Here is a 14,384-nt window from a genome sequence, read left to right on the forward strand (position 1 = left end):
TTTTGTGATTTATAGACCAGTAGCAGAACTTTAAAATCTCTTCTCAAGCTGACTGGAAGCCAGTGTAAAGACTTTAGAATTGGAGTAATATGCTCTGAACTCTTTTTTTTCTGGTCAGAACCCGAGCTGCAGCATTCTGAATGAGTTGTTGTTTAATGCTCTTTTTGGGGAGTCCAGTCAGAAGACCATTACAATAGTCAAGTCTACTTGAGATAAAAGCATGGATGAGCTTCTCCTGGTCTGCTTGGCACATGCAAGCCTTCAGTTTTAGTAATAAAAAAAAGGCAGTTTTAGTAATTGATTTGATATGACTGTTGAAAGTCAGGTCGGAATCTATCAGAACACCAAGGTTTCGGACTTGGTCTTTGCTTTTTAAAGAGAATGACTCCAGGTATTTAAAGCCCCAATTCCAATGAAGTTGGGACGTTGTGTTAAACAAATAAAAACAAAATACAATGATTTGCAAATCATGTTCAACCCATATTTGTTGAACAGCTTATATTGTAGAACAGCAAGCGAGAATGAGAAAGAATTGCACCTACAATGCTTCAACAATTAGTGTCCTTAGTTCCCAAACGTTTATTGAATGTTGTTAAAAGAAAATGTGATGTAACACAGTGGTAAACATGACCCTGTCCCAGATGTTCCAAACAGGTGTCTTTTTCCCCCCCCCACCTGTCCCAACTTTTTTGGAACGTGTTGCAGCCATAAAATTCCAAGTTCATGATTATTTGCTAAAAGCAATCAAGTTTATCAGTTTGCACATTAAATATATTGTCTTTGTAGTGTATTCAATTAAATATTAGGTTGAACATGATTTGTAAATCATTGTATTCTGTTTTTAATTATGTTGAACACAACGTCCCAACTTCATTGGAATTGGGGTTGTAAATAGATTTGCTTTACTTTGCTTTGCTTGATTGTGCATTCGAAACGGTGTCGATCCACTTGCAGACACACACCCCTGGGACTTATTCGCTGGGTGTGTCACTCATTGCGACAAATAACCGCAAATTTCTTGGGTATCCCCTCACTTACACTCTAGTTCTGTGGATGTTTAAAATTTACATACCCAATCCCCGGACCCACGACCTCCCTTCTGTCCCTGTCCTGTCCTTCCTTCAACTTCCAAAAACTGTTCTGTTCGACTGAACGACTAATTCTCAAATATCCCTCAGAATAAAAAGAAACCACAGTGGCAGCTTAGAAAGTCCACTGTGACACACTAAAACGGTTCCGGCATAAAAAGGGATACAGATCCTCAGTTCTGCTTGACCTCACAAAAAAGAAAATCAATACTCACTCGTCCATTCTCTTAGAAGGAATAAACAGAATTCGATCCGTGCATAACGTTTATCAGTTATCTTTTTTTTTTTTTTTTTTTTGCTGGACATTTGTCCTTAGTATGGCTCTCAAGAAAGTGGAAAGTGCAGTTCTGCTAACAAGAAGCCCTGGAAAGTGTCACAGTTGCGTTGGAGTTCACTGAGCTCTCAGTAGCTGGGTGCATGCCACAACGTACTGTTTTTATTCAAGCGATTCTTCTGAAGGGCTGTAAACTCTGTTTCGCATCGAGGACACAGTTCTGTCCTACGACCGCGGAAATGCAGCGCAGTCACTGATTATGCACATAAGAGAGCGCCGCAGTACACGTTTTTGGAACGTAACCTCTGCTAAAAAAAAAAAATAAATAAAAATACTGCCTGTTGCGAGAGCTGACGCGCTGCCTGGAGGGGAGGAACGATTGCACACACTCGATCATTTAAAGGCACAACACACGAATGTACTACAGTATGTGTGTGTGTGTGTGTGTGTGTGTGTGTGACTTTCGACTTCAGACATTTTTTTTCTTTACATTCTCATTCTCTAATTTGATTTTTTATTGACACTTTACAATACTGTGCTGTTTTTCTTTATTAAAACCATGTGACAAAACGCATCGGCTGGAACGGACTAATGGCATTTCCCTTCATTTTAACGGGAAAAGCTCATTTGAGGTATGAATGTTTCGAGTTATTAATGTGGTCATGGTACATAGTCAACTCGTAAGTCAAGGCACCACTGTATTTTCGATGGGCAACATCTCATGGTGAAAATTGACTGTCAGATGCACTCACTTCTCAAGTAAAGTCAGGGCTGTGGCTGGGTTTACTCTAAGGTACTTGGAGGTCGGCTGACCGTAGTCTGCGAGGTAGGTTGACCAGTCCCACACCATGAACAGGTCCAGTAGCTGCAAACCGCACATGGACACACACAGACAAACAAACAAAAAAAAAACAATCAAACTTTTAACTCACAGACTCCCTCTGAAATAATTCAGATACATAACAGTGGAAGATTGGCTGAGATGAATTGGGGTTAAGGGCTGAGGTGAGACTGTTTAATTGCTTCTCAAAGGAGAACATAAAACAAAATGATAAATTGTATAACCCATGGATAGACAATTTCGATATGTTTCCATCTATCCACACATCCAAAAAAATGAGAGAACTGGTTAAGAATACTCGACCAAATAGACTGATGTTCAATTCCTTAGATCGGCATAAGGACGTGTGTGTCAGGAGTAAATAAGCAGCCATATCAGGGCTGATGTTACTTGAGGCAAGATGCTCAAACAGAAACCCTGCCATTGCTCACGTACACTACGTCACTAACTCAAACGGAGCTAGACAGGATTTACGCTGAGCCGTACAATCTTTCAAAAATATATAGCATATACTGATATAGTCAGAATTTCCTTAAGGAGAGTGTGAGGAAAGTTGTTCTAGACCTGTTCGCGTGGCAGGAACCTTGCGATAACGTCTGTTGGGAAAAGTGCAGTCACTCAAAACCATGTGTGCAGCTTCCACTTTATAACCTATACAGTAATTGGATCGCAATTCAAATTCAACCACAGACGTGTTCCTTATTCTTACTGCGTACAGAGTTGCCAATGTCAAGTACATTAATACAGATTCCTGCAGTGTGAAAAGGTTTTGCAGGGAAAAAAACAAAACATGAATTTACTCCCTGTGAATCAGTGCAAAGTTGAACTGAATTCATGTTTTCTTTCATCCTGGCTAATTGCGTAATTGGGAGACACCAAGAAAAGATAGTGAAAGATTTTGAGGCAAAAGTGGGAACTGGGTTTTTACAACATTTAAGATGACACCCCCATCAAATGACCCCTGGTTAACCTGATGGACTTTACCACCTCCCCTTGTGCACCGGCACACAGTGTATGCTAATGTCATAGGGTGAAACAGCTGGGTGTTTAGTTCACGTTGAAAGAGCAGCTTAGGGATAATATGATTATTCAGCTAAGTTAAGCTCTACAACAATGCTATTATTCTCACCTGAAGCTTAATGGTGAGCCACAAGTCAATTTGTAGAGGAGGCCACATATGACACTAAACCTCACGATGTGCTCACCGTTCCAACAGCACCTTGTTAGTGAGTTATTATAACATACCACTACTGGAGTACTGTGGCCCATGAAAACCTTTCACACAGTATCTTCATCTTTGCACTGGGTTTCCAAATGTAAAGTTCTACTCAGAACTGTAATCAGTCTAAAAACTTGGTATTGGCAGGGTGGTTACATCTGCCAGTAGGTTTCCTTGGATGTCATCGTTTCATCCATCCATCCATTTTCTGAGCCACCTATCCTCACAAGGGTAGCGGGCGTGCTGTAGCCTATCCCAGCTATCTTCGGGGGCAGGAGGCGGGGCACACCCTGAACTGGTTGCCAGCCAATCAAAGGTCACCCATTAACAAACAACCATTCGCACAAACATTCACACCTACGGGCAATTTCGAGTCTTCAATCAACCTATCCCAGGTGTTTTTGCATGCATGTAAATACGTTATGTATGCGTGTACGTTACGTTCGTGTGTACCTAGGCCTACGGCATGCGTGTGTATATTTTGTAATTATAGCATTTTAAATCTAATACTTTGTTTTGAATGCATTTTAAATTCATTATACTAACCATCTATCGGGGATATTTTAACATACACTGTGCTGTATACAGTTTTTGTTGCAAACCATACAGAGAACTAGATATAGGTGCGTCTGTCTATCTGTTGATCTATATATTCAAATTGATTTCATTTTCCTGGCTAATGGAGACTCCTACACCACCATTGCCTCCAGTGACCACATGGGGATCTTGACAATATCAGGCCATGTTTCTGATGTCTCGCGAGAGATATGGAACCACTTGATCGAGGAGTTCTTGCCCAAAAGCTGCCGATCGGATCGATATAGCCACTGGTGTCAGGGAGAACAGGTGGAACCTCCACCAATTGCTCGCAACTCTGGGATGGCAAACATCATCCAGGCACCAGCAGAACCTGGCTACCTATTTTCCAACTACAAGGGCGCCTACTCTATCGTCCTCAAGGCCACTGTGGATGCAAGCTACCGCTTTAGGATGGTGGATGTGCGGGCTTTTGGACACAGCAGTGCTGGGGGGATTTTTGCTGCATCAGCTTTTGGACAGGCTTTGCAGCAGGACACTCCGGATCTGCCAGAGGATGCTCCTCTCCCTGGTGCTGCACACCTGGCCCCCATGCCTGACAAGTTTGTGCCAGGTGAGGATTTTCAACTACCATCTCTCCAGAGCTCCCAGAGTAGTTGAGAATGCCTTTGGGATTCTCTCGACCCAGTGGAGTTTCAATCCCCAGGTGACTGGAGTGAAACCTGAAAATGTGGCTTTGATTGTCAAGGCTACTGTGGCTCTTCAGAGGTGGAACTCCACATGGCAGGCTGACTTCACACAGGAAGGTGAGGCACCGTGTGCACTAGAAGAAGTGGGAACTGTCAGCTCTAAACACGCCTACAAAGATGCCATCGCTGTCCGGGAGAGGTTTGCTGCATACTTCTCTGCTGCTGGTGAAGTGTCCTGGCAGAAAAAGCTCACCTGACTGCCAACCTGACCAAACCTTCTGCTGCTGCTCCAAAAACAAACAAAAAAAAACACTCTCCTTTAAGAGGCAATCATTTTTGAGCATGTTTTTTTTTTCTGCACTTCAATTTATATATATATATATATAAAAAAAAAAAAAGAAAAAAGGGAACTTGAATGTCAGTTTATACTGTAACTAATTATACTCATTCTACATAAAACTGTATCTGTGCACAGAAAATAATTCGGATACAAAAAATAAATATTTGATTGAAACGTGTGTGTGTGAACTGTGAAGACAAATTGTGAACATGTTGAACGATAGAACAAACCAACATTGATGAAACAGAAAGAAGCTGAAAAGAACGCCGTAAATGTCTATGAAAATCCTTCACGGTGTAGCACCTGCAGGAGTTCTACGTTGGCCTGACTGTTTTCAATGTCTAGTTTGCGGAGGCGAGGAGCCAAGCTTCGCGAGAACAGTTCCTCCACATCCTGCCGTTTACTCAGCATCTCTATGAGATCTGCACAAATTGTTCTCCCTTTACTGGCCTCTTTTCCTCTTGCGATGACCTGGGGCTGTCTGTGTTGCTGGGAGGAACTGATAAGGTTCTGTCACAGGGAAAATTGTGGATGAGGTGAGTGGTGTAGACCAGCGAATCCCCAACCACCTGTCCGCAGACCGGTACCGTGCCGTGAGGCATTCGTCAGCGGGCCGCAGAGAAAGAATGACCAATTCATATCATTTCTGTCATTATTCACATTTCTGACAAAAATCGTGGCTGCGCGTCGAACGCCGCAGAGATCATCTCTCGTGATTGGTCCGTTTCAGTCACATGCTGTGATGCCGCAGTGATGTCAGCGTGGTCGCCGGCCGCGCGGGTATGAAGAAGTCTTAACTGTCCTCTCATGTGTCGGCCCAGATTCCGCATTGTCTCCACCTGTGCCCCATTATCCTCGTGTGCCTTAATAGTCTGTGTCTGGTGCCATAGTGTCTTTGTCCGTTGCTCGATTCAGCCTTGGAGCCTTGTCACAGCCATTTTTGCAAGTATACCTTTGAACCTCGAAACGAGTGATTTTGTTTGTTTGTAGTTTATATACAGTGGGTACAGAAAGCATTCAGACCCCCTTAAACTGTTTCATTCTTTGTTATATTGCAGCCATTTGCTAAAATAATATTTTTCCCCCCCCCTCAATATGCACACAGCACCCCATATGGACAGAACAAAACTGAATTGTTGATTTTTTTCTTTTCTTTTTGCAGATTTCTTAAAAAAAAAAAAAAAAAAAAAAAAAAAAGTTCCTTTGACCTCATGATTCTCATTTGCTCTGACACGCACTGCGAGCTGCGAGGTTTTATATCGACACGTGTGTGGCTTTCCTAATCCAGTCCAATCAGTATATTCCAACACAGCTGGGCTCCAATGAAGGTGTAGAACCATCTCAAGGATGATCAGAAGAAATGGACAGCACCCGACCGAGTTCAATATATGAGTGTCACAGCAAAGGGTCTGAATACTTACGGCGGTGTGATATTTCAGTTATTCTTTTTTAATACATCTGCAAACATTTCATCAATTCCATTTTTCTCTGTCAATATGCGGTGCCGTGTGTACATTAATGAGGGAAAAAAATGAACTAAAATGATTTGAGCAAATGGCTGCAATACAACAGTGAAACGTTTCAGGGTGTCTGAATACTTTCTGTACCCACTGTATATACCTCTTATTTATTAACATGAACGTTTCAATACAGAATACAGGGGGTATATATTTATGCTATATTAAAACATGTCTGTCAATAAAAACATCAGGCATCCAACATACCTGTAGCAAAGCGTCCTCAACTATAAATATAATCAATTTTTACCTTGCACGGTAATACTCGCAAGTGTCCGATTAAAAAAAAAAAAAAGCCTCTCTCAACAGACACCCTGACCCAGCGAGTGATACTGTATCCCGTTTCTCTGTGAGAAAGCCCCAAAAGCAATGAATTCAGAGTCATTTTGAGGGATTTTGTTGGGCAAGCTGAGTCATGAAGTCACAAAACACTTTTGAGTGAGATAGGGAGGCTGTGTATGGTCACCTGCTGTCACTGTAGGGCAAGGGTGTCAAATTATCCCACTTAAAAATAGGAGAGGCTTGAATTTTCATTTAAGGTATTACCTCACCAATGAGAGACAAAATGCAGGAAAAAAATATTTTAAAAAATCCAGAAAATCACTGTCTGATTTTTCAAGAATTAAGAATTTATTACCAAATTATGGTAGAAAATAAGTATTTGGTCACCTACAGAAAAGCAACATTTCTGGCTGTCACAGACCTGTGACTTCTTCTTTAAGAGGCTCCTCTGTCCTCCACTCATTACCTGTATTAATGGCACCTGTTTGAACTCGTTATCAGTATAAAGGACACCTGTCCACAACCGCAAACAGTCACACTCCAAACTCCACTATGGCCAAGACCAGAGAGCTGTCAAAGGACACCAGAAATAAAATTGTAGACCTGCACCAGGCTGCAAAGACTGAATTTGCAATAGGTAAGCAGCTTGGTGTGAAGAAATCAAATGTGAGAGCAATTATTAGAAAATGGAAGAGATACAAGACCACTGATAATCTCCCTCGATCTGGGGATCCACGCAAGATCTCACCCCGTGGGCATGGGTAACTTACACATCTGTGAAGGCACCATTAATGCTGAAAGGTACATACAGGTTTTGGAGAAATATATGCTGCCATCCAAGCAACATCTTTTTCATGGACGCCCCTGCTTATTTCAGCAAGACGATGCCAAACCACATTCTGCACGTGTTACAACAGCGTGGCTTCGTAGTAAAAGAGTGTGGGTACTAGACTGGCCTGCCTGCAGTCCAGACCTGTCTCCCGTTGAAAACGTGGGGCGCATTATGAAGCGTAAAATACGACAACGGAGACCCCGGACTGTTGAACGGCTGAAGCTGTACATCGAGCAAGAATGGGAAAGAATTCCACCTACAAAGCTTCAACAATTCGTGTCCTCAGTTCCCAAACGTTTATTGAATGTTGTTCAAAGAAAAGGTGACGTAACACAGTGGTAAACATGACTCTGTTCCATCTTTTTTGGAACGTACTTCACATTTTACCTTATTACAATGTTATTACAATGTAATAAAAAATATGCTCATCTCTCCCAAGATAAATGTTTTTTCAGAAAAATCTGTAGAAAAAAGATAAATGGTTGGCCTTAGTGTAACCTCAGCCTGTGGATGGCTCCCAAACCCTTCTCCTGAGGCTAGGATTAACATGTCAAGCAAACGAGTGGTATAAAAGGGTACACACAAACTCATCCATCAATCCATCCATTTTCTTCCACTTATCCAGATCAGGTGGCAGGGGCAGCAGCCTAAGAAGCCAAGACTTTCCTCTCCCAGGCCACTCTGTCCATCTTTTCTGGGGTCATCCTGAGATTTTTCCAGGCTAGCCGGGAGACAAAGTACCTCCTGTATGTCCTGGGTGGTCCCCGGGGCCTCCTGCCGGTGGGACATACCCAGAACACCTGACCAGGGAGGCTTTCAGAAGGCATCCTAACCAGATGCCTGAGCCACCTCATCTGGGTCCTCTCGATGCAGAGGAAGAGTGGCTATACTCTGACCCCCTCCCACATTAGTGAGCTTCTCACCCCATGTCTAAGAGAGAGCCTGGACACCCTGCAGAGGAAATTTCATTTGGGTCACTTGTAACTGTGATCTTGGTCTTTCAGTCACGGCCCATAGCGCTTGTGAGACTGGGAACGTAGCTTGGCCGGTAAATGTATAGCTGTGCCTTTTGCCTTGTGCCCGACTATGACAGACTGATGCAGAGTCTGCATGACTGCGACGCACCGATCAGTCTGTCGATCTCCAGGCCCATTCTTCCTACACGCTGGAACAAGACCCGAAAGTACTTGAACTCCTCCACCTGGGGTTTTAATCCCTGTCTCAGATAGGGCACCCCACCCATTAACACTGACTAACAGCACAGGAAAATCCAGTGCATAGAACGCTGACTGACCTTTCTCACATACAGTGGGTACGGAAAGTATTCAAGACCCCTTTAAATTTTTCCACTTTGTTATATTGTAGCCATTTGCTAAAATCATTCACTTCTCTCAATACGGGGTTGATGTGTGTATATTAATGAGGTTAAGCGCACATACGGAAGGAACCCTCGTCACTTACTCCACACATTTTCTAACTTGTCGGGAGACGGAAAGTCATTGGTTGACTGTTGTTTGTGTGTGTATTGGCCTTTAATATACCATATGAGCGCTGTTGCGTGTTTGTTTTTTGTAAACTACCAGTACTTTAAAAAAATATATAAATAAATAAATAAATAAATAATAAATTAAAAAAAAAACTGATACCGTGCTATTTTTTATGTCAAAATAACAGTACTTGGTGCAACACTGCTCGATACTTACATTATCTACTCTAATACAGAGGTTGTTACAAATACAAAAATGTAACATCTTCTATAGTATATGCAGCCAACTTTGGCTCAGAAAGGTTGTGACCTGAACTGAATGAACAGCCAAGCCTGCACCTTAGGCCCAGATTATCAGGTCAACTTAGACACAAGTTAATGAGACCCAGCAACACTTTACATACCACTGGTGTTTACAAAAAAAAAAAAAAAAAAAAGCAAGTTGGAGAGAGCATGTCTGTAAAATGGGGAGTAGGTGTTTTCTTGAGCAGGTGAAACAAAAGGCCAGAGAAAAGTTGAAAAGGTTACACAAAGGCACGCCGTTGGAATAGAAAGACAAGAAAGCTTCGGATTTGGAACTAAAGACATGTATGCCGTAATGTACAAACAGTGTTTTGTTTTTCACGTACATCAACTATATTATCCAATTCACATGTTCTGCCATTAGGAATAACTTTTTTTTTTTTTTTTTTATGTTAAAAGATGGAAACTTTCAATATGAAGTACTGTACTTGAAATCAGAGGTGGTTATTAACAAGCTACACTGTTAAAATAACGAGTACATTTTTGGGTGAATTTTACTTGACATAGTAGTTTGAATGTAACTTCACTTTTTTACTTTTACTCTGTTACATTGAGAAACATTCCATTATGGCTGAATTTGCCTAAGTTTATTTTCATCCATCCACCCAGCCATCCATTTTTTGTGCCGCTTCTCCTCACTCGGGTCGCGGGCGTGCTCGAGCCTATCCCAGCTGACTCAGGGCGAAAGGCGGGGTACACCCTGAACTGGTCGCCAGCCAATCACAGGGCACATATCAACAAACAACCGCAATTTAGAGTTGTCAATTAACCAACCATGCATGTTATTTGGATGTGGGAGAAAACCGGAGTACCCGGAGAACATTCAAACTCCACACAGGTGAGGCTGGATTTTAAACCGGGTCGTCAGAACTGTGAGGCAGATTGTGCTAACCAGTCACCCACCAGGCTGTTATTGTATAAATAAACATCCCCCCCCCCCCCCCTCTATTTACCCACATTCTGTCACCCAACTTGCCTGTCTTAAGTCGATAAAAGCCAGCTGCAGTGTGTCTCCTTGGAAACCTGGGACAGGCTCTGAGCTGGCAAACACTGAGAATGACAAAGAGACACTTAAACATAAGAATACCAAATAATCACCAACAACACACCCTTAACACAAATGCTGATAAAAAAAACTCTGTCTCAAAATAGAGATGGATTGTTGTGATTACCTATAAACGCAGTGTTAACAACTGACTAAAACTCAAAATGTTATACATGGCCGTTGTTTGTTAAAATAAACATTTCGTCACACTGATGTAGATTGTCTGCATCTTGCAATGATTATCTGATGAACCCTTCCACTGATTTTAAGAAATTCGCTTGCATCTCAGGAACTTTGTTGAACCTTTGCTTGACCCAAAATACACTCACTTCCACACACTTCAGATTTATCGTCCAACTCAGAATAAGGAAAATACCAGTGCTGACTCTACACACATAATATGTGCATGATCAACTGTAAAGTACCTAAATACTGTACATTTCAGGGGAATTGCAATGTCCCATGCTTGAGCACTAGTCACACAAACTGGACATTTTAGGTCAAATATGCTTCAATATGGCACAGATCGTTCTTGGCACAAGCCGTCAGTTACCGTTTCCCTCATAGGGCCGTGATGTCGGTGTGTATGTTTATATATCCACACACACACAGACACACACACACACACACACATGCAACAAATTGATGGATAGATTAAGTTTTGAAATTAGGAATTAATGTTAATAGTTTTATTCAGCTATTGTTCAAGTTACTATAAAAAGGGTTTTGGTAACAAAAAAAAATGGTTGCAATATGTCAACATTTACAGTATTACATATGACCATTTTAAATTATGGAACAGATTTTAGCAAGAACTATGGAAGTTGACACACAATTTACTTTTTGAGCTACATGATGGTGGAATCTGATTTTTTTTCTCCACATCTAGCATAAGCAAGACAAAAACAGATTACCGTAATTTCGTGTATAATGCGCACCCCCAATGTTGACCTAAAAATTCAAAAAAAAAACTTCAACCTGTGTATAATGCATTTTTACAATGCATGATTTTATTGATGATTGATTTATGATTATTCTGAATTAAGCACTTTATTTGAACACATAATACTTTCTTTTTATTTTATTTTTTCTTATTTTGAAAGTCACAGCTCTACTTTTATTTAGTAAATGAGATAACACACAGTTGTGCTCATAAGTTTGATTACCCAGGCAGAATTTTTAAGCTGTGTACAATTTCTTTGAAGAAAACATGAAGGGCCAGGTAAAACACATTTAATTTTATTTTAATGGGATTCAAATTAAACTGTCAAGCATTTCAGAAAAGCATCATCACTAAACAAAACATAAAGAAATTAATGATGGTTGTTGTTCAGTGATTAAAAAAACAAACAAAAACCAAGAAAAAAAAAAAAAAAAAAGATTTTTCACAAATTCTGCCTGGGTATGTAAACTTTTGAGCACAATTGTACATATATGCAGTCATATGTACCCCTGTCATATTGGAATAAAAGTGTAGTCACATTTTTCATAACCTCTAGGTGGCATACTAGAATGAAAGTGTACAGCTTTTACATAACCTCTCGGGAGCGGTGGAATATTGGAACGAGTGTGTACAGCTTTTTCATAACCTCTAGATAGCGGCATACATTTGAAAAATGTGAGTCTTTTTCATTTTCTCCTATATCTATGTATAATGCGCACTATTTGGCGACTTGGCAACTGTGTAATGCTTGCCGCTAACCAAGTGATGGCACCAAACCTCACTAAACATTAGTACAGGCTCAGCAACTAGTATTCACACACACCAGTTTATCCTATGGTCGTGCTGGCGCCAATTTCAGTTGACTGGGTATGAGAGGCGGCATACACCCTGAATTGGTCGCCAGCCAATCGCAGTAAGGAAAAAATAGGATCCCTAAATTGGACTTGTTTGAAGATATTTTCAATCTAATAATTTACAAACTACTTTTGAGTTTATTTTCCTTAATATAGTGCTTGGAATGAGTATGTCGCCACCCATTTCAGGGTACTTCTCGCTTCTGGAAAGTCCGCATATTTTTCTTATTTCAAGAAATCTTACCCACTGTAATTCTTACTGCACTGGCAAATAATTCCAATTGTTTCTAGTCTGAATCCTCTCAAAACAAGAGGAAAAACAACTCAAAGGCATATATAGTGGAGTCTTTCGACAATACTTTTCCCACTTTTACTACAAAGGTCCTCACAGAAATAATGTGCGCTGATCAAAAGGCAAGACTGGCATGAGTAAAATAAATACATTCTGATGGCTTGCTCTGATTTAGTATTTGAAAACAAACATCCATTGCATCCATTGATGACAATGTTCATGTCAATTGTTGTGTATGCACATTCTTACCAGGCTAAATTGATGGATAGATGAAGTTTTGAATTAACAGCAGTACAGAATTCTACGCTTCACTCACTTATTATAGTATTAATACTGTTTGTATTAAATTTGAATAAAGCATGCTACGGTTAAAAAAGCACTTATGGAGTGAGTCTTTAACGCAATATCTCTACGTGTTCCAGAATGTGCCCTGAGAAAATCCTTGTTACAACAATATATCGTTGTGTAATTCTCTCTCTCTGACACTCTATTTAAAAAAATAAAAATAAAAAATTAAAATAAAAAGTAATCCAATAGGAGAACATTCTAATAAAGTATTCTAATACATTTTCTTGTACTCACGTTCACACTGAATGACATCTAAGTTGAATTGCTGAATGGCACCCATGCTGATCTGTTTCAGTTCTGTGTCCAGCAACATCTGCATCAATGATGTGGACAGATGCTTGCAGGCTGACATACAAGCTGTCTGGGCCACTTTACCCTACACAGAAAGAAAAAGAAGAAGGGAGAGTGAAGATGAGGCAATAACAAAGAAAAAAGGATTGCATAGGCCAAGAGAAGAGGAGGTTGGGGGACAGTAAAAGAGGGAAAAAAAGTGGAGGGAGAAAGGAAGTATGAGGTCATCGGAAGGATGGACATGAAGGAAGAGCGATAAGGAAATTAGAAAATGTCATGAGGGGAGGAGAGCGTTGGGGAGAAAAGAGAAGGTATGAAGTGGATAGAGGGGAGAAGACGTGAGCAAACATAGATAAGGGAGACAAGAAAGTCCAAAGATAATTCAGGATTTGGTTCAAATTATAAATGATGCCAATGCCGTTTGTGTGAGCTGTTGAAATGTTTACTCTCTCGCCACTATTATAAGTTTTGAACTCTGGCAAATTATCTATGGATGAGTTTATAAAGGCATGTCCATGTCCACGGTGATGTGGCTTTCTTCTTCTCTTATTGGTAACCATAATGTCAACTGGAAGAAGGTTTGCTGTATGGACGAGAAGTGACAAGCGAATAAAGCAGGAAAAATAAACAAGAGAAGGGAATAAAATGGGTGATTCCTGATAACTTTCATTAATCATCTGGACCAGGGCAACGGACAATCATGATGATCGTAACGGCCAGGTGTTATAGTAGCTTCTTCATTTCATCAGTGCCACCAGAAAGTATTCACACCCCTTGTTCCACATTTTGCTATGTTACAGACTTAAAAAAACACATCAAATACCCCACTATGACAAAGTAAAAACATTTTCAGACAGTTGTGCAACTGTATTGAAAATGTAAACATTTGAACATAATGGGTACAAAATTATTCGCACCCTTGTCTTAATATTTTGTTGAAGCACCTTTGGCGGCAATTACAGCCTCAAGGCTTCTTGGGTGTGTCTGTACGAGCTTGGCGCTCCTGTTTTGGGGCATTTTCTCCCATTCTTCTCTGCAGATCTTCTCAAGGTCAGTCAGGCAGCGTCGGCGGACAGCCATTTTTTGGTCTTTCCAGAGATGTTCAATTGGATTCAATTCCACCCTCTGCCTGGGCCAGTCAAGGACATTCACAGGCTGCTCCTGAAGCCACTCCTTTGTTATCTTGGCTATGTGCTTTGGGTC

At 40.8% G+C, this 14,384-nt stretch overlaps 1 protein-coding gene across 4 annotated transcripts in view; it reads right to left on the minus strand.

Annotated features, from left to right (window-relative positions):
• Window positions 1–14,384, minus strand: part of exoc6 (exocyst complex component 6) — a 53,295-nt gene that overhangs the window by 4,950 nt on the left and 33,961 nt on the right. For all 4 annotated transcript variants that reach the window (XM_061706094.1, XM_061706093.1, XM_061706096.1 and 1 more), the window contains 3 exons: window positions 13,125–13,266; window positions 10,385–10,458; window positions 2,115–2,227 (listed from right to left, as the gene is read on the minus strand). In XM_061706094.1, coding sequence (XP_061562078.1) covers window positions 2,115–2,227; window positions 10,385–10,458; window positions 13,125–13,266 — 329 coding nt within the window. The remainder of the gene's footprint in view (window positions 1–2,114; window positions 2,228–10,384; window positions 10,459–13,124; window positions 13,267–14,384) is intronic.

Source organism: Phycodurus eques, chromosome 19 (assembly GCF_024500275.1).
Source record: "Phycodurus eques isolate BA_2022a chromosome 19, UOR_Pequ_1.1, whole genome shotgun sequence".
NCBI lineage: Eukaryota > Metazoa > Chordata > Actinopteri > Syngnathiformes > Syngnathidae > Phycodurus > Phycodurus eques.